Source organism: Cinclus cinclus, chromosome 23 (assembly GCF_963662255.1).
Source record: "Cinclus cinclus chromosome 23, bCinCin1.1, whole genome shotgun sequence".
In the NCBI taxonomy this organism is placed as follows: domain Eukaryota; kingdom Metazoa; phylum Chordata; class Aves; order Passeriformes; family Cinclidae; genus Cinclus; species Cinclus cinclus.
The window spans coordinates 8,293,913-8,319,635 of record NC_085068.1 but is presented as its reverse complement, the minus strand read 5'-3'; the positions used below and the strand labels follow the sequence as shown (position 1 = coordinate 8,319,635).

General features: G+C 49.7%; 1 protein-coding gene across 7 annotated transcripts; it reads right to left on the bottom strand.

The window, feature by feature from the left end:
* Positions 1–860: 860 nt before the first annotated feature.
* PIK3CD (phosphatidylinositol-4,5-bisphosphate 3-kinase catalytic subunit delta) lies at positions 861–24,065 on the bottom strand. Of its 7 annotated transcripts, XR_009933910.1 has the most exons (25): positions 23,989–24,065; positions 17,285–17,358; positions 16,695–16,858; positions 15,781–16,009; positions 15,156–15,385; positions 14,263–14,442; positions 13,524–13,673; positions 13,169–13,258; positions 12,294–12,515; positions 9,470–9,584; positions 9,050–9,180; positions 8,397–8,456; positions 8,073–8,240; positions 7,471–7,592; positions 7,154–7,297; positions 6,492–6,591; positions 5,529–5,707; positions 5,220–5,329; positions 4,877–4,955; positions 4,454–4,621; positions 4,033–4,156; positions 3,738–3,883; positions 3,422–3,554; positions 2,572–2,914; positions 861–2,215 (listed from the first exon to the last, which is right to left on the bottom strand). XR_009933910.1 is itself a non-coding variant. In XM_062507715.1 (24 exons), exons 3-24 carry the CDS (start codon positions 16,833–16,835, stop codon positions 2,777–2,779), a joined length of 3,159 nt encoding a protein of 1,052 aa, XP_062363699.1. In that variant the 5' UTR covers positions 16,836–16,858; positions 17,285–17,358; positions 23,989–24,065; the 3' UTR covers positions 861–2,776. The 7 variants fall into 7 exon arrangements, 5 of the variants coding, with proteins under 5 accessions (XP_062363699.1, XP_062363701.1, XP_062363700.1 ...); XM_062507715.1 differs by having other exon boundaries at positions 861–2,914; XM_062507717.1 differs by having other exon boundaries at positions 861–2,914; positions 9,470–9,566.
* Positions 24,066–25,723: the final 1,658 nt, after the last annotated feature.

Sequence of the window (25,723 nt, the reverse complement as noted above, 5' to 3'; positions counted from 1 at the left end):
TTATTTGGTCTGATGCAGAGTCGCGAATAATGAATTTCTGCTTGGTCTCTAAGGAGGTGGATTAAAGAGTAACTTGTCCTGCCTGTAACAGGAGCCCGGGACTGCACTCCCTCCTGAGCACGGTAAGGCAGCGTCTGCTCGTGGCTGTGGCTGCAGAGCCCAGTGCCACACCCGGCCGGGACAGGGACGGGGCCAGAGAGGGGCACAGAGGGTCCCGAGGGTAAAGGATCAGGCTTGAGCCACGTGTTTGTACAGCTGGAGTTCAGAGCAGCCCTGCTCTGGGGGAGCCTGACTGAGGAGTGCCTTTACAGTAGAGATGGACCTGGCAGCAGGGAAAGAACCCACAGCAGAGCTTACTGTTTTGGGGGGTTGTTTTGTTTCGTTTCGTTTTTTTAATGTAAAATTTTAGATTTCTAAAATGGGAAAATGGTTTTGACTACTTACGTGGTAATTAACTGCTAGTTTTAAGTAAACTGGGAAACTTTTAACTTATGTCTGACAGTTGTCCTGTGTTAATGTGTAGAAGACTTATCCTTCCATATAATGTTGCTGTAGCTGCTGTATTTTAGACCAAAACTGATCATGACTTAATGGTAATACTGAGGGCTTGTAATGTCCTGATGCAGTTTGTAGCCACTGTGGGTATAACTTTTCAGATGTGTATATTGGTAACAGGTCAGTTTGGAAAGTCTATAAGCTACAATAAATTTCTGGTTCTAAAGGTTGTTTGCATTTTTTATTTTACTGAGTGAAACAAAGTAGGATCGAGTTACATAAACTGTTAATTTGCCTCTGCTGGGGGAGTAGGAGAGTTTTGTGGTCATTGCTCTCAAGCACAGAAGGACTTGGCAGCATCTGTGTACAATTTGTCAATATCTTTTATTTCTTATTTACAAAACATGTACCTAAAGCAACTGAAAAGCTGAACATGTAAACATTCTCTTCTTGCAGAACCACGGTTTGGCTTAAAAAAATACTTCTTTTTCGAAGGCAACAGAATAAGCACAATCAGTTTGTACAGAGTTAAAAAAAATAATGACAGAAACATCTCTAAATAAATAGAAATAGGTCTATCATTCTGACCATATTTATAAAAATGAGAAGCCACTTGTAATGAAATGGAATATTTTTTAAAATTATATAAGCTTGAATCTTTAGTACAGTTCAGCTTGCTGAAAACCATCAGGTGAGCTGCTGCTTTGTGCATTTGGAGTCAAAAGCTCTTTGCTGACCCAACAGAGCTGTCATGGATTTATCCAAGATACTCTCCCAGGGTGTACAAGGAAGAAGGTCCACACAATGACCCACTTAATTTTTACTGCTTGTAGGTAAGTCAAGTTTTCCAGACTAAGTAACCTCCGTAAAATGCTCAGTTCTTGCAGTTGATACTGATACACCTTTGTGTTATTGCACTTCTCAAAGTGAGGGCCAGGACAGGAGCCACTGCTCTAAAACCTGTGAGGGCCTGACCCTGCTGCTGGGAGCCCTGGGAGGGACTGAGGAGAGCAGGGTCCCAGTGCTGCAGCATCCTCAACACCAGGCTCTGGCACTGCAAGAGAATTGCTTTTGCAGCTCTGGAATTGTAGTGTCTTCCCTTCCACAAGAACCTGATTGGGGCTGTGGTTTCAGTGCATTTCACCTTGCACAGGGCCCAAGGTTTTTTTGGCATAATTTTTGCTCTGTAAATTAGTTTAATAAGCAAGGAAATAGCAATATTCACTCTCTAAAATGGAACAGAGGCACAGGACTGTTTCTCACTGGTCAGCCTGCATAGAGCTCTAAATCCTGCAGTATTTCCCTCTAGTACCAAAGCAGCTGTTAGAGCCTGAGTGCTTCAGTCACAGTATCATCTGAAGGTGTAGGAAAAGGGGCTCTCCCAGGGTTAGATTAAATTAAAATGAGGTGTCCTCTATGCCAGAACTGCTGCATCTGCCACAGGTGCAAAAGGGTTTGTATGAATAGATCCAAACCACAACATACCTCACAGCTTAACATCTTTTATGAAAAGAAGCAGTAAGTACTTTAATTTCAAAATGCAATCTTAGCGTTTTCAGGTTTGAAACCAAGATAAATGCAGAAATTTCTTGAGGCTCAAGTAAAGCCTTACTGGAAAACAAAGTACCTGATCCAGTGGCCACCCCAAAGCTGCTCTTGTGCCTTCAGTTCTAGACAGCAAGTAGCTGAATTCCAGCTCAGTTTCAGAATACTTTGGCCTCTGGAGCAGACAGAAAGCAAGATGAAAGTGTGGAGGTTTGTATCCATTCTCAAGGCAGAGTAAAACCATTTGTGCAAGTCAGCTTTGGTGTGCTTTGAGCTGACCCACCTCAGTGGACACTGACACAGGGCAGGAGCAGTGACCACATGCTGAAGAGTTAATGCCTCTAAGCTGTCATAATGGTGACCTAGAAGATGGGCTACAGGCACAGGGGGGTCTCTGCTCAGCAAAATTTTCAAGAAAATAGAAATACAGACATTAGCACACTGGAGGGATGTTAGAACTGCCTCAACTCCTCCACTGGAACATGTATTTGAAGCTCAAGGAGTTCTCAAGGGTACAGCACCTCTACCTACCTTTACTGTATGCAGTAGTTTTATTGCCTCAAGTCTCTCCCTTGTCCCCAAAGATCTGCAGCAGCCACAGAGCTGTGGCTGAGGACAGGCCAACAGTTCTTGAGTCATGCAGCAGTGTCTGATCTCTGTGAATAAGGTGGGGGATCTTCTGTCAGTGCTGGGCTGGGGGCTGTTCCATTCTCCTGAGCAGGGCCAGGCTCCTGCTCTACTGCCTGTTGTCTTTGGAGACGTTGTGTGCCAGCCAGTTCACTTTGGTTTTCCAGCTCTCCCGCAGGGCTTCATTAAACTTCAGTCTGAAGTGCTTCAGTGCCTCCTCATCCGTTTTCCCAAGGGCCAGGGAGTCCTGCAGGCAAGAGGCACCAATCAGTGCACAACTGAACAAGGCTGTGCTCAACCAGTAAGACGTTTATTCATAAGAAATTACTCCATTGAAATGAGGAATGGAGGGAGCCATCAACTGTTTTTAATTGTTCCTGTAGTTGCACCCACTTGCACCCTCTGCTCCTGTTGGTGCAGGGCAAGAGCAGATTCTGTATTGCTCTTGTACGAAGTGTTCTGCAGCTGCCAGGGATGGGTGGTTATGACACAGGAGGCAAACTAGGAAATGAGAGCCAAGGGCTTTGCCTCCTTCCTGGCACCTGCTGCCTTTGCGGTGAAGAAGCTGAAGAGATTTCTGAGCACTAGGACCTGGCATTTCTGATATCCTGCACAAGGGCACGGGACATCCACTCTCTGTTCTGGAGCTCATCTGGTTCTGAGAATCTGGCCTTGCACACTGAACTCCTCCTCCTCACCCAGCTACAAAATCAGGTGTCCAGTTGTAAGCCCGGAGCTGGGCTCTGCCTCTTACCTTCAGGTACTGGATGTCTTTGGAGCAGCTGAGCTCAGGGAGCCCAGCAGCTTTCATCAGTGCAAAGAGGTGAAGGAAGAGGAGCCCGTGGCGCCGCAGGATCATGTAAGCTCGTTCACAGTAACCCCTGAACCTGTGCAGGAGCAGACATCAGCCACAGGAATGCACACTGCAAACTCAACCATTCTGTAAAGCAAAGCCACCTAGTCTGAACCTGCTCTCCCCAGTTAATCATTTGTACAAGCAGCTATAGGCTGCCTATTGGTGGAAATGAGGACGAAAAATTTAGAAGTCAAGTTAAACTCCCAGCACTTACCTTTCAAACTTCTCGTTGTTGTTGGTTTTTCCTTGCTGGATGACATGCACAAAGTCATAGGTTAGGATGAAAGGGACTCGTTCTCTATTAATACCAAATTTAGTCTTGAAGTTTCCCAAAAAGTGACCAAAATCAATATGGAACAGCTGCAAATAAAAAAAGAAAAAATTCAGAATATTACCTGTTTTAGCTGATCAGCATCGAGTTCTCTTCAGCTCCCTCCCCCAGGGTGGTGGGAGAGAGAGGCATGACCCCTCCTGTGGGCAGGGACAGTGCCCAGAGCCCCTGGGGTTACCTGCCCTGTCTCCCGGACCATGATGTTGTCACTGTGCCTGTCCCCAATGCCCAGCACGTAGGTGGCCACGCAGTACCCAGCACAGGACAGGGTGAACTCCTCGATGGCTTGGTCCAAGGCATCTCTAGACAGGGTAAAAAGAGAGAATTTTACTTTGGACTCCAGTACTGCCCCAGGGGGGGGGCTGTTTTCAGCTGCAGAAGGGAGGGAAGCTCCTTTGGATTCCTGTAGTGTTCTCTGGAGGCAGGACTCCCACCCCTGCTTCCCAAAAATGAGCTGCACTAACTAACTGAAGGTTGTGTCCCCAGCCTCAGTGGAAATGAGGTGTGCCAGGCAGGGCAGCAGCCACAGCCTGCAGCTGTGCAGAGCTGAAGGAAAAGGAGCAGGGCAGGCAGCAGGGAGGGAAAGGTGAGCCCCTCACCCCGGGTTCTTGGACTTGAGCCAGTTGAGCAGGGCGTCCTTGTTGAAGGCAGCTGTGGCCACCATGTTGCTCTTGTTGAGCTGGATGTTGGCGATGGTGTCCGAGTGCATGACCACCTCGATCAGCCCCGTCTTGTCTCCTGTGGAGAGGCAGCCATAAGGGGTCATCCTGCAGAGATGAAAGAAACCCTTCCACTGAAATCCTGCCCACGAGTGGCTGCTGTTGACTTGTAAGCTTTCCCTTGCCTGCCCTGTCTCCTCCCTTTCTGCTCTGCACTTCTATTCCCCAGCCCCACGGAACCTGCCCAGCTGCTCCCAGAACACCTGACAGACCTGCTGGGGGCAAAATGAGCTTGCAGAGAAAACAGCCTCAGCATCCCTGATTGTACGAGTGCAGGAGGACAGCTGTGTGCACGCTGCTCACCTCAGGTCCAGGCCCTCCTGCTTCCACAGGATGTCCATCAGCTGGATCATCTGCAGAGTCAGCATGTCCTGGCGCAGATCTGGGCACCAGCACAGAGGAAAATACAATTTTACTGTTCAAAGGCATCCAATTACCACTGCACTCAAGTCTTAATGAAAGAGGGAAGCACGTGAAATACAGAGGGGAGTTAATATACGTTTTCAGATTACTACCAAAAAACTCTCCCAAAAACATTAAAACCCCTCATTTACACAACATCTTAATGGTCCAGATTTAGGCCCACTCACCCCAGTAAACACCTGAGACTAAAAGACAGATTTTTCCAGGCATAATAAAGACTTACCATCTCCATTTTTAAAAATTATACCCACTCCACCTCCACCTGTCTCTTCATTATTAAACACAATCCACAAAGGTTTCATTTTAGAGTCCATGAAGGTGCACTGATCCACACTAGAGGAAATAAAAATATTACCATCATTTTCCATCTATTAAAATGTCCATCCAAGCTTCCAGTCCTACAGCACTTCCACCCACTGATGGACTTGGGACTTGCCTGAGGAAAGAACTTTTGGATAACCCAAAGACTGACTCCAGTGTGAAACAAAGCACAAAATCCACTCAAATTCAGAGATGCAGATCTCTCCCTTACCAAACTTCAGCGAGGATAATGTTGGGGTTCAGGGGGGACTGGAGGTGGGAAAGGGCTTCCCTGTAGGTTTCCTGCTTCATGCACATGTGCATCATCTCCTTGGTTTGAGGCTTGGTGGCCTTCTGAGAACTCACTTTGACAAAGTCATTCAGAGCTTTCATCTTGTTCAGTGCTTCTCCCTGAAAAAAGGGAGAGATGAAATGGGGTTAACAAACAGGAAATTCCTGGAGAAAGTTTAAAAAAACATTAAAATCTCCTGTAAAATGTTCGCCTTGGTTCCATCTCTTACTTTCTCATTGCAGCATTGCAGAAAACCAAATTTAGTAGTATCTGCTTGAGGAAGATCCATAATTAATTGTGGATACTCTGCTGGGCACAAAATGCATTACAAGGTAATGACTGCAGCAGGAATAAAGCACATTACCATGCATCAGAGGAAGAAGGGAGCTGCACTGGCTGGAAAAGTGAGGATGAGACCTAGAGCTCAGCCTGCCCTTCAATGCTTTTGGGGTGTTCTGGTTGTGCAAAAGTGCTGCTCAGGCTTGAAAAGAAGCAGCACTGGCCTGTGGGCACATCTTGGATACAACTTTGTCCAGAGATGAGCCCCTCACTTCTGAATTTGGTACAGTGACCCTGGACAGGTAAGAGAGGTTTCAGAGTAGCAAAATGCCAGCAGTACCTGCACCCAGCAACTGCAAGGGAATGCACTGCTCTGAATCAGCCAAGTGTGCTCAGTTCCCCCTGAGCAGCGCCTCAGCCAGCTGCTCTCACAGTGCTCTGAACATTTCAGAGCATTCCAGACACGGACTGCAGCCTCTGGGGGTGAGTTAGGCATGAGCAAAGCCACACCAGCCCTTACCAGGCTTTTCTTGTATTACTGGTAACGTGAACTTGGGAAAGCCAAGAGCTGAGAACTTCCCAGGCCAGAGGGAAGGCAACCTTGTGGCCCAAAGCAATCTGTACCTGCTTCATCAGCACCTTCATGTGGTGGGTGCTGCCCCGGCAGTAGGCTTCCAGGATCAGGCCAAACCTCAGGGACACAGCAGGGACGTGAATTTCTGACCTGGGCAGGAGGGAGGTTAAAGCTGAGCTGACTCACTGCACAGTGACTCATTCTCCCATTCACACCAGCAAGGAGGGACAACACCACAATATTTGGCTGCTGTTCAGATTCTATGTACTGGGGAAGGAAAAAAAAAAGTGCCCCCACCCCAGAAGGTGATGGAGGAAAAGCATTGCTTGAGGTGATGAAAGAGCTTTGTGACTCAATCACCAACCCCTCCTTTGAGAACATCACTTGGGGAGCAAAAACAGTTCAGAGCTTATGGCTCAGAGCTGGCAGGTGGCCATGGAAGCCCAAAGCAAATTCCAGCTCAGAGGCATGTGTGTATATAGTCAGAGATATATATAAATTCTGAAAACAGAACCTAACCCAAACACCACCACTACAATGACAAAAGACAAAAATAAATTAACAAAAATGACATTGTGTCCTCCTGGAATAATTCTTATTGAATCACCCAAGGTAAAAAGTAGCAGCTCCCACTTTACAGAGCAATGAAGGACTCAGTAAATGCTGGTTTCACTTGATTATTGAGAAAAAGCCTAAACCATTTGCTCTTCACCTCAGATGCCAGAAGAGGAAGTGGCCAATCTTGCGGTTGGATAATGCCCTTTCCAGCAGGAATTTGGTTAATTCACAGTCCAGGTAGGATTCGTACTTGAGCACCTGGACAAGCTGCAGCAGGTACTGGAACACATCATCATCCCTGTGCACAGAAAGGAAACATGAAACACAACCTTGGCTTCACTGCCACGAGTGTTCTTGTCAAAGCTGTAAAGACAAAACTGTCACTCCTGTTCACAGCCCCTCAGCAGCCCTGAGTAGAAATAGAAACAGAAATAGAAAGGGCTCTGCCTCTCCCCTGGGGACAACACTCACGTCAGCTTCTTCAGGGAGTTGATAGCAAAGGAGCCAACATAACGGTCAGGAAAGCTGAAATCCAGCAGCTCCAAGGCATTCAGGACAGGCAGCTCTGGCCAGGTCTGAAGCAGGGAAATCATCTGTAATCACCAAAAAGAAAATAGAAAAAAAAAAAAGGAAGTTTTTATGACAATGGATATAAATCTGAAATTCTACTGATGAAAAGAGCAGCTCCTTATGGGGGCTCATTATTTATGGATGCCTCACAGAAAGTTTGGTCAAGTCAAAAACAGATCCCGTGAGGCAGCTTGTACTGCTCTCTTACTATCATTTAATAATATTCAATTCAGATCTCTTTTCTCCCAAGAATTAAACTTCCTTTTTGTTTTTTTTTTTTTTGCCTCCAGTTTCTTGAAGGGATAAACAAGACCTTGCTGGCCAGTAATGAATCTGGGACAGGCCAAAAACAGAGCCCAGAAGAGCCAGAGCTCAGGTGGTACCAGCTGAGAACTTCCCTGAGGAAACTGTGAAGCATCCCTGGGCTCCCAACCACAGCACAGGAATGCAGACACAAAGATGGACCCAAAGGGAGCCCTGGCTGCCAGCCCCAGCATCCTCACCTGGGCCACGTCCTCGTGCTTGTTCCATTTGGTGATGATGAGCAGCTTGGCCAGAGCCTGTGGGTACTGGTCCCGGATGTCAAACCTCATCTTCCACACCAGGTCCTTCTCGTGCTCGTACAGCTCCGTGTGGCTCCTCCGCTCCAGGATCTCCTTCAGCTGCAGCTTCTGCTCAGGGCAAGCACAGCAAAGAGCACAAACATCAGCTCAGCCCACACACCCTGCAGGACTGGGGCACGACCCAGTTTGGTGAAAAATGCTGGGAGGGGGGTAAGGTGGAAACCAGGCCTGCAGGCAGCTGAAAACTGATGCCAGAAGTCTCACCTCCTCAGAATCCTCTGGTGCAGCTCGGGGTTGTTCTCCATTCCTTCCCAGCTCCAGCAGCTGGGACACAAATAAAGAAGGTGAGAAAGGCTCCTCAGTTCCTCTGTAACTGTCACCATCACTCCAGGCACTGATGCTGCATTGGAGATCAGCCACTTGCCACCTCTGCCTGGGCTCCCCTTTCTCCCTGGCACAGCCCCTGAGCAGACCCTGCCTCATGGGGAGCACAGACCTGTCTGTGGCAGAGCAGATCCCCCTCCTCCCCTGGAACAGGCACATTTCTTCTTCCATTTGTCTGGCCATTGCAGTGACAGATGGAAAACCTGCACCTCACGTGGCATGTTATCACTGTGCTGAAAGGGAGGGAGCTGCCTGCTTTCACTCATTTCTCCTTTATTCCTCTTCCTTCCTACAGAGCCTAATGCAGTTTGAAGGCAGCTCAGCTAAACACATTTTTTAAACAAATGCTCATCTATGAGAGAAGCTTTACCTCAGTAGTTCATAGCTTGGAAAAGTGAAATTTTCAGTTAACAATATCTATTCATCAAGTTTGCTTGCACCCAGTCCCTGTTGATGGCTGCCCCAGGGGTTCCCCACGGGAAGGGCAGTGAGGGAATTCCTGTGCCTCCCAGAAAAGTGTCCCTGTGCCCCACCTGCTCAAAGGATGGGTAGTACACAGGATGTGCTGCCACGCTGGGGAAGCAGATGACCAAAGCTGCTGCACTCTCTGTGTTGGGGTTGCACTGCACTGTGCCCATGGGGTTCAGAAGTTCCCCTTTCTCATCTGAAAAACAGAGTACACAAAACCCATGAGCCCAAATCTCGTGAAGCTTTGGTGCAGAAAGCAGAGCAGAGACTGTCCCTGGGCACTGCCTGGCCACGAGAGCTTCCCCCTCCCCTGTGAGGGGCAGGTGACATCCCCAGGTGAGCAGCCACCTCTCAGGTCACACTGCAGAGCCAAGCTCAGCAAAGCCTGGCCTTGGCAGCTGCCAGCACAGCCCAGAGCAGTGGCCACTCCACTTCCTGGGGGAGTCTGAGGATGCCAAGGACAGCAGCTCCCTGTCCTGCCATACCTGGGAAGGAGGACCACATGTGCAGGCAGCACTCCCCTGTCTTCAGCTGGTCCTTGTAGTCAAAGAGCATCACATTGACCCAGGCGATGGGACAGTCCTGAGGGCAGGAGAAGGACTGAAAGTGAGAGATCCCCCTGCAAAGGGACATCCTGTCTGCTCACCTGCTGAGTTCTCTGAAATTAAGAGCACAAGGTGGCATTGGGCACGTGCCAAAACCTGGGGTCTTTTGTGTGGTGTTGAATGGCACCAAATGCTCCCCACAAAAGTGTCTAAAACTTCACCACCTGAGATTTGGCATAGCTGAAGAATCTCCAATTTTCCAATAATTCCTTGCTACTCTACACTCAATATTTGAGGGAACTACTACATATTTCATATATTTCACAATTTGAGGGGGAGGGAGAAGAACTTTCATTTTGAAACAGGGAACACAGAGTAGGCACTATTTTGGAAAATGAGACAAAGGATGCTAGAAATAGCTCATAATAGGAAAAAAAGGCTTGGCTTCTATGTGCAATAATAAACACTATCTATAGAAATCAAACTTTATGCAGCCAATCCCTCGCCACACCCCCAAAATAAACCCCACAAATCCAACCCAGTCTTGTTTTGGAGGGGGGAGACTCCAGCAGTGAAGTGACTGGAACATGGCCAAGACACAGAAGCCACCCCCTGCCCTCACACAGCTCCCAGCCCCAGAGCAGACACACACTCCACGAGTGAGCTCAGCTTTCCTGCAGGCAGGTTCTCCACATGGAACACTTCACCTCACAGAGCAGCACTCAGAGCTCAGATCACACCACGGAGACTGGAGAAGGGGTTACATGGCAGAAATTCTGCATGGAGGCACCACAAACAGGGCCAGCTCTGAAGGAAGCACAGTGAGAGACCTGGTTCCACTGGGGCAGGCTGGACAATGCAGCAGCCTCAGCCCCCAGGACATCCAAGCCCCTGGTGAGGTAACAGAGCCCCCATTTCCCCCTAATGTGACAAAAGGAATCACTTCCAAGCAGCCTCTCATAAACCTTGGAGCTGATTTGATTACTCCAAATATCTTCAGTAAAATCACATTTGAGACATCAGCTTCCAGATCACAGGGAAAAGCCAAATAAAACACCACCACCAGTAATAACTTTTTCCAACAGAGTAAATGACATCTAACCACGGCTCAGGGCCTGCCAAAACACAAGGCAAGATTTCTGGTGGATAAGGTCCAACAAAACAAGGACCCAACATTCTAAAGACAGCCATCTCCTGCATGATTTAGGGAAACGCTGAAAGCCAGCCCTAGGGTGACATTAACCCTCTGACTCATCCAGCCAGCCTGCAAACATGCCTGGTTTTGTGGTAGGAAATTATTTAGTCCCACCTATCTGCCCTGGACAGTCTGCATATAAACAACACGTATGGAATTAATCTCTGACAAAGGAAAAAAACAAATAACAGTCAAAACAAATTAACAAAAAAATCAGGGTGCACTCTGTAACCTGCCATTACCAACCATTTGAAATGATTTCTGGGCACTTCACTCAGAGCTGCAGCTCACCATGGGAAAAAATTCCTTTTTGCAGTGCTCTGCTGTAGTGAATGCCGTGATTTTATACTAAAAGCTCATCAGAATGCACCCACCTTCCCCCAGCACCAGAACACACATGAATAAGATCCTCTTAACAACTCAGATAAACAGATTGGTTGTGTTTTGTCAATCAGAACAGCAAGATTTCCTTCTGACTGCTTCAAAACTGAAAATTATTCCAGTGTGACCACAAACATCCAGCCTGTGGATGAATCAGATCTTCTGTCCAACAAAAGCCTCCAGCAGGACCTGGGGTTCTGCTATTCTTAAATTAAAAAAAGAAACCCAACAATAAAACTGTTAATCCTGGTCCTGGCCTCAAAATGTTTCCAGTCTGAAGTCCTCAAGCCAGAAACTGGTCCCCACAAGCAGGATTCATGAGCTGGCTGCTGCTCCCAGACATGACTGCACAGTAACCCTGAGAATCCCACTGATGTCAGCACAACAAAGCTCAGTGACCCTCCCAGCAGTGAGAAGTGAGCAGAACTGAAATCTTCTGTTTCACACTCATCAGTGCCTCATTCCTCTGCACTCCAGCACAGATGGCATGAGTAACCCTCTCCTTAAGGCACAAGAACAGTGTCTTTGTGGTCACAGAAACAATAATTTGCAGAGGCACAAAGGCATTTGCTGCTTATAAAGAAAACTGTCACATGCAGAGAGCTCGAGGTTTATGTTACAACTCTGGGAAATCAGCGATTCAATTACAGCCTGCAGTTGGATCTGCTAGAGGTATCACCACCTCTGATTGAGATGCTCAAATCAAGAGCTTCCAAAGTGATTTAACATCTTCCACGGTCAGTTTGCAACACTTGAACAGCAACCTTGAGGAATCTGCACTTCAATTTTACCTCACCTAATGCTTTGCCATAACCAGCATTTACATTCCTCAGGTTATTCCCTCTCCATAGCTGGTAGTTTGCTCCACTGGGGATTTGCAAGAAAGACCTTGTTAGAAAGAAAATGCAACAGAGATGATGGTTTAACCTCAACTACAAAACAAGGAAGTTGTGGCACAGCAAAAAACGAACACCAACATAAGTGATTCCTCTTTAGGTCCAGTAAGATGCTGGGTAAGTTTCTTAATGGCCTTCCCAGAGAAGAAATTACACATACACAGCCTTTCCTACAGGCAGCCACTGCTCAGCTTCCTGCTCCTGCTGAAGCAGTTATTGCCATTTCTAACGTGAAGCGCTCTGAAAGCAAGGGGCCCTTGGTTCAGAGCTGTGCTCCGAGCCCTTCACTCACAGCTTTCTTGGACTTCTTCTTGGTGGAACGAGCCTTCTTGGCCTTCTCGATGACGGCGTAGAGGGCGAGGCAGAGCCGGGCCATGCGGGGCAGGTCGCAGACGTTGATGTCGAAGTCCAGGCGCTGCCTCCACACGGGCTCGGAGCACACGCTCACCTCCGAGCTGGACACGGTCTTGCACAGCATCTCGTGGCCGTGGAACAGCCCTGCCTGCACCACCAGCTGAGGGCAGCAGAAAGAACAGGACACCGTGAGCCCCGGCTGGCTGAGCAGACTTCACTGGAGGAGCACTGGGACAGGGCAGCCACCGCCCTGGACACGGGGTCCCAGTCCTGTCTCCTCCCCAGTTCACTGAGACATTCAGTTCTGAAGTCTCTCTTTACTCAGCTTCAGTGAGGGCATTGTTATCTTCTCACTTCATGCAGACTTGCATATTGATTAACGTGGCACATTCTTGCCCACTTTCCTTCCTTTCCTTCTCCTCATTTTCCTGCTCCCCCTTCATGGCAAACACCCCACCTACCCCAGGCCTCTCTGCCTCCCGCCTTCCCTTTTGCAGTCACCACCTGTCCCACCTCTCTCCCCTCAGCGCTGGGATTCTCCTGCTGCTGTTGCAGTTTTCCTGCCCTTCCCAGCACTGCACAGTGCCATCACCTCAGGGAGCAGCTCTGTTTGCTGTCCAGCAGCCTTTCTAATGCTGGGCTGCTGTCTGGCCACTGCCCTCCCCATTCCTGCACTTCAGAATGCCCAAAGGCTGAATGAAGCCCCAGAGGAGCAGGTGAGATCACACTGCCACCACCACTGTCCCCCCACACAAACGAGAGGGATGTGACAGGGAAAGCACAGCACAAACCCCAGGGTGAGTCAGTACCCACCTTCATCCTCTCATCTGCATTGACCTTGCTGCCTTGGACCAGCTCGATGTAGAAAGGCTGCTCTAAGGACCAGAGAGAGCCATAGTTTGGCTGGAAAGAGGAAACGGTTCTGATCAGAAACAGATGCAACAAAGGCCTCTCAAGTCAGCAGCAGAACTCATCTCCCATTCCATGCTTTGGGTCCCTCAGGAAAGAGCAAGAAGCCTGGGACAGCCAGGGAAGGCTGGCTGGAAACTCCCACCTCAGAGCCCAGCTGGGAACCTGTCCTGAGAAGGGCAGGGAGATCCCAGTGCTGCTCCCAGCCAAGACCAGCACATCCCCCAGCACAAGCCCAGGGGTCACTGTCCCCTTTTACCTTTTTCTTGGGGAGCGGAGGGGGCTTGGAGGCTGCCTTTGGGGGGCTGGTGATGCAGTTGGTCTGCTCGTCCCTCATGGCCAGGATGGCAGAGGAGTGCACCATGGTCAGGTGAGGGGTCAGGCCCCGCTGCAGGCAGCTGCGGATGTGCTGAGAGGGGACAGGGTCAGCCAGGGCCACCAGCCCAGGCAGGAACCCTGCAGGGACTCAGGGAGGGACACAGCAACAATCCAATTCCAGTTCTCAATTATCTCCTCTTGCTTTATCAACCTGCAACTCCCTGGCCTCATGCTGCCAGAACTGAGAATATGAAGTGCCTTTTATAGCTGGCATTTCATCAATGGTCTCAAATGGCTGCACTAAGGGAAAATGCCGAGGAGGACTCAGCAGTCCCAGCAGCAGTCTGCCCTGCCAGAGGAGCACATGATTCAAAATTACTTGCCCAACTTTCAGTAGGAGAACTCCCTTCCCACCACACAAGCAAGCAGGTATTTCCAGAACCGCAGTATCTAAATGTATTTACACAGCACTTGGCAGCCAGGGACAGGCCTAGATCTCCCCAAAAATAAGGATTTGTTACGTTGCTGGAAGTAGCCTTTGCCCTAAGAAACATCCAGGCCCTGTCAGTGATGTGCTGCAGTCCTGTGAACAGCACTGTCTCCTTGGCACCATGTCCCAGCCCACGCCCCCAGCAAGAGAAGGGAACAGAGCCACTGACGGAGCAAGACACGATGCTCACCTGGAACTGGTACAGGGGGTAGTTCCCATAGAGATATTCACATTTCCCGTTCACCTGCAGGGTGTAGTCCTCTGGCTTCTGCACGGTCTCGTGGCGGAACACAGTGGCCTGTTTCCTAATGGCATAGCTCATTAAGGTGATGGGGAACTCCCAGGGGGAGATCTGGAACGTGAAGCTCTCCTGCAATCCCAACAGCACAGCAAACTGTCAGACAGCAGCACAGGGCTGGAGCGGCACCGACAGGAACCACATTCCTGCTGCTGGCAGTGAGGAGCAGGGTGGGAAGGCACAATCACACACACACACCAGCCAGTGATAAGTGGGGACGTTTGCCAAACTGGTCAGGAGCAAGTTTCAGCAGTGCAAGCACAAGGCTGGAAATCAGGAAACTTCAATTTTAAGTAGAATCACCAGTTCACGTGGTTGCCAGTCATTAAAGACTTCCCCACAGCCATTCCACCAGCAGGGTCCCCATGCTCAAACACTGCTCTGAAGGCCTTCTCCTGTGAGAGGCACAACACGGAGAACAAGAACCAAGGACCAGGGGCCCAGGGGCAGCACAGACCAGGCCTGCAAGCAATGTTTGCTGAGCAGGCTCTTGAGCTTCCAAAGGAGAGCCAAGTATTGGATTCTGTGCTCCTTTCCTACCCAAACCCAAAAAGGTTTCCAGCCCATGTACATGCAGCAACCTCAGCTTCCAGCTAACCAGGAGGGAGAACAGCTCCCTGCCAACCATCTCCACGGGCAAAGCAGCCTGGAGAATGAAGATGAGCACTGAACACATGGAAACACTGTCCAGGCACACATTATTCTGTCTCCACACTCACACAGAGATGTTTCCAAAGGAAAAGCACAAACCATCAAACACTGTGACAGAAAAGTTTGTGCTTTACCCCGCCAGACTGGAACTTGACATTGACAAAAATGTTCTTGGTGGGGATTTGCAGAGAGCCAGTGCCGAGGCCCTTGGCCATGGGCTCCAGCTGCAGGGGGAAGTTGTACTCCATCCACGCTGCCCAGCTGAGCTGCTGCCTCTTTGCTGCCTTCTCCTCGCAGAACTGGCACATCTTGGTGCGGAAATCGCTCACCTCTGGGTCCTGCACCGAGTCAAACTCGTGCAAGCCTGGGTGGAAAGCACGACAGGAAGGCAAAATAAGCATCTGCAGTCAGTGGGGGAAATGAGCCTTTCCCTCAAATGTGGGTGAGAGTCTCCCTGAACACGTGTTTAACACGTGGCCAAAAGCAGAGTCTGCCAAGCTACCAGCAATCACTTACTGATGATGTACAGTGGCACTGACCCAACTTGCAGAAGGAAGCATCCCCTTCCCTGGCCCTGCACAGACAGTGCTGCCCCTCTGCATCCCCTGCATCCCCTTCCCTGGCCCTGAGCAGACAGTGCTGCCCCTCTGCATCCCCTGGAGGTGAAACCTGCTGATTCACAAGCAGGGCTCCATCTCTGTCCCGCAGGAACAGGAGCACCCCCAGGCACCGTGCCTGCCGTGCCCTGGGTGTGCTGACCTTTCCCAATGAGCAGGCTGATCTGGGAGTTGATGACCTTCTTGGCCCTGTCCCCCTCGCGGGCCACGAGGCGCAGGACGGGCAGGAAGGGCTGGATGTCACAGAGGCGGCGCTGCTCGTCCTCCAGCTCCTGCTGCTCGGCTGTCTGGTTGATGCAGGTGAACACGTAAGCCTCGGGGTCACTGAGCATGTGGAACAGTGGCTCATACTGTGCATGCTTCCAGAGCACCTGCCAGAGGGCACAGGGTCACCCTCACTGTCACACTCACATCATCACCCTCATTGTCACCCTCACATCATCACCCTCACTGTCACACTCAGTGTCACCCTCACAGTGTCACCCTCACATCATCACCCTCACTGTCACCTTCGCACCATCACTATCACACTGTCACCCACCCCCCAGCCCCCAGCTCAGCCCAAGCTCTCACAGCCCCCTGGCCCTGCACTCCCACGCTGCTCCTCAGCCAAGGCTGCTCCAGCCTGTGCTGAGCTGCTGGGTAGTGCTGGTTTATTTGCAGGTGCCTTTCACTGATTTCCTTTCTTCATTCTTGCCTTTTGTTTCAGGCAAGGTCGACCCCTCAACCTGAGCATTTACATAATCCCCACCTGAGTATCTCACAGTAAGCACCTGCTGCCTCTGGTTCTGTGGAACAAAGCAATTACTCACACTGGAAACAAAACTGGGTTAAGAAACTTGCCCCCAGTAACATGAAATCTGTGACAGGAGCCAAGAGCTTCTCAAGTCTTGTCAACACTATCCAGTTCCCAAAGATCCTCCTCTCCCTGTGGATAGCACTCTCACATGACTCCACATCCCTTTGTTCACTCTCATCCTAAGTGCCTGCTATTGGAGCAGAAGGGCCCTGCTGTAACACAGACTTGTCACCTAACAGCTGGCACAAGGCTGTTACCTGCTTGATGGTGCCCAGGCTGGCATTGCAGGGCACAGAGAGGTTCAAGTATATGCCTGTGGGCAGCAGAAAATCCACCTGGATATTTTGGTTTTCCCCCTTGGACCAGAATTCCATAGGGCAGTAAATGCCTGGGGGCATCCTGCTCACTGCTTGGCTACCACCTGCAAGAAAAGGGAAAACAATCTGTTGCTACTGGCTACAGCAACGTTATTATTATAAACACATGATATTATATAAAAATGTAAACGTAACGTATAAAATTATAAACATATTATTTGCTCAGTTCTCTGCTGGGTTCTGTAGAAAATTAATGTGCAAAAGAACCCACAGAAAGGAAGGTCAGCACAGCCTCAAAGCTCAGGAAAACATGGACTTTAGTAAAAATTCCACTTTGGTGCCTTTGAGCCACATGTAACTACAGCATTTCCTTCTATTTCAATGCAACCCTTTCTTAATCCCTTCTAGGCCAGGATTAACATCTACATCTGCATTTGACAATGAAATAAGAGAATTATCTTCTCTGGAGAACAGACACTTGTCCCAACAGCTAAGAGAAGCTGCAGCCAAGAGAAACAACAAGTTCCTACCCCTGGCTGTGTAAGGCAATCCTCAGGCCACATGCTCCAAGCTCCACTTTGTTTTTCCAGAGCCCAGTTCCAGTCTGCAAGAGGGAGAAAGAGCTGTTGCTGTTTCCAAGTATGCATGCATTTTTATACACAGAAACAAATAACACTCTGCTGTACATTCCCCTCTACAAATATAGAAAAATTAAGTTGAAGGGTGAGGCAATCAGAACAGGTTTATTAGTTCCATCTGCAGCCTATCCCTTGGCAGATGCTACAATTTGTTTTCATAAAGGAAAATAAATTTTGCATAAATTTGCATCCAAGGAATGCAAAGAAGAGAACAATAATCTGAACACTATCAGGTACAAGATGCTGTTTTGAAACACAGGATGAAACAAAAGGCATTCACAAGCAGCCTGTCAGACATTTCCTTTCTCAAAAACATGTAAGAAAGTCTCCCTTCCATTTGCCCACAAGCAAAATACTACAGCAATAAAACCTCCAGTTTCCAGCACAGACAAGTGGCAGAGCGTGGTGTCCTCACGTGCTGGGAGACTCTGGCACTGCTGGCAAGAGACAGGGAAGTGGCTCTAACTAATTCTGTCCAACCACCCCAGCAGAGGAACCAGCCCACCTCAATTCTCTCTCACCAGTTTTTCTGTCAGGTCAGCAGAGGAACATCCCAGTGGTGCAGCCTGGAAGGTGCTGCACAGCCACGGCTCCAAACTCAGCTCTGAGCAAGTCTGTGTCCCTTCTCCTCAGCCCATGAAACCAGCACAGAATTTCCCATTCACAACTTGAAACACAGCTTTGCAGCTGTGGGTGTATAGACTTTGAAAGAAGCTGAGCAAAGTGCTGCTGATTCCCAAACCACAAAGTCCTGCTGGCAGCTCCTCAGCAGCCAGCCCTGGCCTTCAGCACAAGGAGCCCAGCATCTTATCTGCCAGGTCCTGGGAACACACCACTTCCCTGTCAGCAGTGAGGTCAGGATTCCCAGAAACATGAGCTATGTTTTATCTGTCCTGCTTCCTCAGCATAGAGGCTGCATCACCCAGCACCGGATAGAGAGACCACAAGCCAGCCCTGGGCTCTGCAGGGAGAGGAGCAAAGGGAGAGGAGGCAAGGTTTACAAGTTTGAATAAAGCCAAACAAGCTGGCCTTGTTTTCTGCTCATCAACAATAAAAACAGCAGGTTACTGGTGTATCTGCTACCTCAGCCTAAATCAGCAAACCACAACTCTACTGACCAGCAGAGACAGAGACACAGCAATGCCTGAGCTGCCTCCCTCAGATGAGGATTTCTACCTGGCACCACACCCCAGAGAATATGAACTACCTGTCTGAGCACTACAATGTAGTTCAAGCTCAACACCTTGTCTTTACAAACTCCCTCATTTGGAGGATGCAGGATCTTTTTCATCAGAACCTGGCATGAATATACTAAAGGAAGAGTAATTCGACTTTCATCGTCCCTAATACATCATTTACCAAGTCTCTCCCCTTCCCACTGCTAAATTCAGAATGTTCTCGTTGTTGGAGCTCAGGTCTGATGCAGTGTGACAGCTCTTACATGAGGCAAGCTCTGCAGAGATGGGTTCACCTGCACACCTGACTTCCCTCTGCCCCTTTGCCTTGGCAAACTGAACAGAGTTCTCCAGGCTCCAACCTTGTTTGCACTGTCTTGACCTCATGTGTACAAGTTATTACAATTCCCTTTTCTCTGGGTTGTTTTGCCATTTGTGAACAGCCAAGTGCAGCATCACTCCTTTTTGGCACGGTTTACAATACTGGAGCAGTTTGAGATATACTCTCTTTCACTGCAGCAGTCTTCAAAAAAAAATAAAGAATTCTCCAATATAATATTTTTAAAGCCTCAGCATCATCTCAGACTCTTATTCTGGTGGGCAGATTATTGTTAGAAATCCCATTTTGTGGTAGGGCTCAGACCTGTAGATTTGCTAGCCTGAGGTTCAAGTTAATCAGTCTACACCCAATAAATTAGTTTCCTGTACAATTTGTGTATACCTCAGAGCCAGAGCAAGCCAGGGTGAGACAGAATTTTGTGTTTTAGAGGGATGTAAACCCTCAGAACCAACCTGAGCAGGTACCCAGGCTCCCACAGACCCCTGCTCACCAACACTCTGCAGCCAGACACCCCCAGTTCCCACCTTCCTGCTGACACGTGCCCCAAAACATTCCCTTGCTAGAGTGCTTCCACATTCCCACACCTTGCTATGACAATCCTTCCTCCCACAGCAGAGTTTGGGGTGCAGGGCAGGCACACGCTGCTGTCTCTTCCCAAAATGAGGAGCTTCCCTTCCTTCCTTCCTTCCTTCCTTCCTTCCTTCCTTCCTTCCTTCCTTCCTTCCTTCCCTGTCCTGCACAGGGGATGGGACAGGACAGGGCAGAGCTCAGCTCTGGGGCTGCCCATGGGCTGTGCCCAGAGCTCTGGGGCCACACATCTGCTGCTCCCAGGCTGCAGATAAAACACCCTGCACAGCCAGCCCTGCCTCGGGCTGCTCCGACCCTCCAGGGGAAGGGAAATGCCACTGTCACACAACACAGACCCCAGGCCACCAACATGCCCAAGGATGGCTTTCCATGGGTCCAGACACAAAGCTATGCCCAGAGAACTCAAGTGTGCTCCCCTTGTCACATGTGCTTCTGCTCTGTGAAATGTTTTTGTGAGGCAAAAGTAAAAAAAACTGTTCAAGACAGACTTTCTCAGGAAATTAGGAATGAAATGGAGCCACTCCACACTGACTCCTGCCTCTGGTTCAGATCAGCGCAAGCAGCAAAGACTCCACAGCAGCTCCATAATCCCCCATTAATTTTGAGGTGTGGAATAATTCCCTAGGGAGCAATCAGAGAAGATACATCCATCGGTACTAATCACTTCCTTAGAGTCATACAAGCAATGAACCCATCACACAATGCCCAGACCTCTTCATCACTGGGCAGGAAAAGTGGTGGAAGAAAACAACCATGCATGAGACAAAATTCCACTTTTTAGATGAAGGCAAGTCCACAACTTCCCCTGTGCCCTTTGCCTCAGTTCATTATTCTCTACTCTGCAGGAAAGCTACAGGCTGCTCTCCCCTCCTTAAGGCTTCCCTTGCAGTAATTAGTGTGCAGGTAATAAATGTGTATCTTTAGCAAAGAGGGGAGCTGCCCAAGGCAGTGGTGGTGTGCACATGGGATGAGTCCATGCACTAGGGCAGAAATAAAACCTCAATTTCACTGGATGCCATGTAGAGAATGGCAACAGGAGGGAACACAACTGAGGAACCTGAGGAAAAGCAAATTCCTGCAGAGTGTCAGGGTGCAAGAGACATCTGAAACACCCAGTCAGTATTTAACAAGCCAGCAGCCAACATAAAACCTACTAACACAAGTTTCCTCTTGTGAAGTTTATCAACCACAACTCTGGTATTTACAGCATGCAACTGCTTTGGATATGAAAAGGCAAAATAAAATAAAAAAAAACAAACAAACAACCAAGCAGCAAGGTCACCCATGGAGCAACGTTCCCCAAACCTCTGCGAGGCCACAGCACCAGACAGACACGGAAGCTCCAACACCCACAAACAAATTGCAAAATTACAAAACCCCAAGACTACCAAAACACCTCTTGAGTTTATAGGAAATGAGCAGTGCAGAGCTCACAGGTGATGTGCTGTGCTGCATGGCAGGCTGCAGGAAATCACTTTCATTGCATGGGTTTGGCTGGGGGAGGAGGCCACGGGAATTTTGAGGTACACACGTGTTTGACATGGCTTTACCCAGCCAGTACACACAGCACACCTGAGCCAGCTCTGAGATTTCACAGCACCTCAGTGCCTTCTGAAATTCAGCTGGGTCTTGATTTTTTGGTTGGGGTCACAGGATAAAACAAGTCCACACTGAAGACAAGTTGTTGGAGCACTGACTGACAGTAAAAGTAACCCACAAATTGCCCTTCAAGGCAGATTGGGAAAAATCCTGCAGCAGGTGAGTGTGTCAAATTGTACCTGCACACGGGAGTTTGGGAGAGAGGGGGACTCCCCCTGGCAGGGTTTGCTGGAGACTCACACCAGGGCCAGACACTTCATCACCCAGCAAAGCCAGGCTGGAGCTGCTTCCCTTTGGTGCAACTTGTCCAGCAGATGTGTTTGATGTGTTCCCATTACAGCTTCCAGGAGTCTCTCTGTAAAACAGGATCTCAGCTGTGCCATGAGCACATCCCTGCTCTCCTTCAGTTCCTGGGACAGGGCTGCACCTTCAGTACAGACCCAGGCTGCAGCACAGCTCTGTCTCTGGTTCCTCCTTCAACACATGCACACGTGCCAAACTCAGCTCAGGAACTAGGTAGGGAAAACACTGGGGACCCCTTGGAAAAGTGTGGAAAATCATTCAAGCACTGAACAACCCCTAAAAGCAAGAGCCTGGCTTTTTATCTTCCTCACACCCTAGTTTAGAATATCTGAATTGCCTTTACCTGGTTTACCATCATATAACTTCTACCTCCACCAAATATAAAAATCAAATTAGTTGTTTTTCATATTATCAGCTTCCATTTTGTACATTGATCTCTCCTATCCTGCCACACACTCACCTGCACTGATTCACTCATTCTTTCAACAGCAGTTCATTGTTCACCCAACTCTACATACCAGACACACAGTTATGTTGCTTTGACGATGCCTTTTCTTAGATATTTCTAACCCCTGATTAATCTGACTTTTACTTACACAAACCATTAGATGGATGTAGATGTACCATGAACTGTCCCTGGGCAGGGCATGAAAATGCCCACACCCAACTCTTCAGGCCTCTGAGACACTACACAGCATCCTCTTCCCTACCAGAGGTGCTGATAAAAAACAGCACTTAATTAACAAAAATCAGCATCTTCTGTGCATCAAGATGTCACTGAAGAACCATGGATTTTCCCACTTTCCATGGAACTGTTCTGGTTATGTGGAAACTACGTAAGGATCAAGCTTTAAACAGCCACTGGGGCTAAAGAATCCCCTGGCTTGGGCCCTTCCCTTAATGAAATAAAGACTCCTTTGAGCTTTTAAATTGTTCAATGCCCACCTCACACACACACACACTGCCACAAAACAGGCTCACAGGGAAAGGTAATGGAAGCAGAACTGCACTAATATGATCTGAACTGGGGATAACCTTGTTTGCGTGCAGGGCTGATGATGAAAGGGGTTGTCAGCAAGAGAAGAGATAGGAAAGCAGAATGTACATGTGGTTATAAAAACAGGCTGCAATTTTTGGGGCTCCCAGCTCCAGAAAAGCATCAGAAGAATAGTATTCAAGCTCAGCAGAACCTTAGATCCAATGAGAAGCAATAGCCAGAGGGAGGGAAAGAGGAGTTCAGGCAAAGCAACTTAAGAGAAGAAGAAATGTAAAGCCATTCCTCATTCTGGGAGTAAAACAGGATCACCACAGAGAGACGTAAGAGAGTGAGAAAAGCATCTGATGGGAGACTTGAGAACCTTTCTTTGGTAGAAACTTTCAATCAACTTTTAGGCAAGTTCACAGTATTGCCTGAGGAACTCCCTAGTGGGAAACCACTAGGAAAAAACATTCAGTGGTTAAAGCTAAAGCTTGAAAACCAACACTGCTCAAAGCTGCGCTCCCAAACCTGACAATTGTTTGCTGCACAACATCAAACAACAAACTCTGCCGTGTTTCAGCTTTCTCACACGCACAAGTACAGTCTGTAACTCGTGAGGGACGTGGTAACTCTTAACTGCTGGCAAAGTGATAAGAGATCCTTGCACCCTTGCTATTACTGCTAACACAGGCAGAGCCTGGGAGCTGGAGGAAGCTGTGATAAACGAAAGCTTCCAGCTGAAGAAGTTGCTGAAATTATGCTTTTGCAACTGTTTCTAAGAGCTCCACAACACCAGAAACCTGAGTCCATCTTATCGATCAAAACAAAAAGCAAGTCATGTGTTTCTAATGACTTCTGTCATGACATTCAGCTTTCAGGTTCCCATCTCAGGCAGATACAGCGTGCCGCATCCGAGACTCCTCTGGGAGCCCCTAAAGGACCCCCCCATACCCTGCCAAAAACAGGATCCAAAGCTAACCCGCAGCAGAAACACACACGGCGGTGAACAACAGAGCCAGGCAGCACAAGTGCCACACCAGGGAAGGTCTGGATGCCCAGGTGTTGCCACTCCCCAAGCCCGGGAGTGACAATTGCGGCAACAACAACAGCGCACCATGTGTCAAACCCACCCTCAAGGCCAGGCAGACACCAGCGGCACCAGAGCTCAGCACCACGGCCGTGGGGTGGGCCCGCAGGTGATGAGTGGTTACTGGCCAAAATAACCAGCGTGGTGCTTGCCATCCATCCATCCATCCATCCATCCATCCATCCATCCATCCATCCATCCATCCATCCATCCACCGTGCAAGGGCGGCCCCTGAGCAGCTCCCGGCGCGGATCCCCGCGGGTCAGCAGCTCCGCACAGCCCCGCTCTCCATGAAGGAGAAGCGCTTTTCCCAGCCCCGCTCTCCATGAAGGAGAAGCGCTTTTCCCAGCCCCGCTCTCCATGAAGCAGGAGCGCTTTTTCCCGGAGCAGCGTTCGCCGTCCGGAGCACAGCCGGGATTTGCCGCAGGCGGCCCCGCAGCGCCGGCCCCGCTCCCCGGAGCCCCCGGGCCCGCTCCCCGCCCCATCCCGGCCCCATCCCGGCCCCATCCCCGTCCCAGCCCTCACCTGCGCTGGCAGCCGGGGGGTCCCGGTGCCCGCGGGGCTCCCGCGGTCCCGGCCCGACCCCGCTCCGGCACCGCCCCGGCCCCGCCTGCGAACGGGGCGGAGGGGGACGGCGCCCCGCCCGCCGTGTCCGTGTCCGTGTCCGTGACCGTGTCCGTGTCCGTGACCGTGTCCGTGACCGTGACCGTGTCCGCCCCCAGCCCCGCTCGCTCCCGCCGGTCCCGGTGCCCCGGTCCCGCCCCGCACCGCGGCTGCGATCGGTGCTGGAAGCCGAGCCGAGCCGAACCGGGCCCGGCCGAGCCGAACCGGGCCCGGCCGAGCCCCCACCGTGACGCGGCTGCCGCGCTGGCACGGGCGGCCCCGGGCACACCCGGTTCTCCGGAGCCGCCGGGCCGGACCCCAGCACAGCACCCAGGGCAGGTCCCGCATCCCCGCCGGGGGGGGATCCGCCCGGGCAGGAGATGGGAAATGGTTTGGGATTCGCTCCTTTCCTGGAAAGCGCTCCTTTGACAAGCCCGGTCATACAACTGTTCTTTCTTTCTCTTGAAAAACTGTGGGAACCCTAGGAATTGGCTGACACCAAGTCTGGGAGAAAAAGAGGGGAAAGGGCGTTTAAAGGGGAAAGACATGGACTGCAGGAGAAAAGGAGAGAGCCCCAAAGAGAAGGGGAGAGACCCTGGTGGTACCTGCAGAGTATTCTCAGTGGGTAACACTGCAATAAGGGTGGGGAATACCCCAAATCCCAAAGCAGAGTCAAGTGGATTTGGGGGATCAGAAGAAACACCTCCAAGGCAGGGTCCAAAGTAGGAGCAGGGTAGGTTTGAACACGCCTGGTGTTCCACTTCCACCTGCTGACCATGGGAACAGGACCAAGCACTCCTTGAAGTGCTGGATACCAAGGACACACAGGCTTATCCTCTCGGGTTTTTTCTCTCCCCAGCCTGTTGCACAGGTCCATGGACTGCAGGGGAAGCCCATCCAGGCACTAAGCCACTGTGCAGGGTCTCATCCCAGCAGTTCCCCAAGGCTCAGCCACTTCTCACACCCCTGGGGCTGCCATCACCCTTTGCTCAGCACAGCTCTCCCGACCGTCACGGGAAATTAGTGGTTCCAGGGCAGCAGCAGATGGGGACAAGAAATATTTCCAGTGTTCAAAGACAATAATTCCTCTCTCATTAAATTTTCAGCATCAAGTAGATACTCAAAGACCATGTGCTCATTTGAAAAGTCTCCCTCTTTTCACACATCTCCTCTGAAATGCCCACTGTACTTTGGGTCACAATGAGAAAATATTGGGAATGTGGATTTGGGATTTTAATTGTCTCACTGCCACACATGGAAACAAACAGCCCTGGTACAGCACAGGGTTTATGCTCCTGCATCACCTCGACTGGTCCTGCAATTTTGTGTCTCCCAAAATCACCATTTTTCCTGAAGCTTTTGTGACCAGAGACATGTAATTAACGTATAAATTCTTTTTTTTCCCCTTCTATGTTATCGTTCAAGAAAAGCTCATTATTCTTGCAATCTGACTCATTTTTTTCCCCCTGAACATCACTAGCTGGCAACACAGATATCTTGCCAACAGTACAAGATGTGACTGTTGAAACATTCATTGTTCAACTCCATTTGAATATACTATCACATCTCCATGTGACCTTTTAACGCTCAGAAATTGTCTATTCTAAATCACCAGCCCTGACATGTGTTGAAGATATTTTTAACAGACTGTTTACAG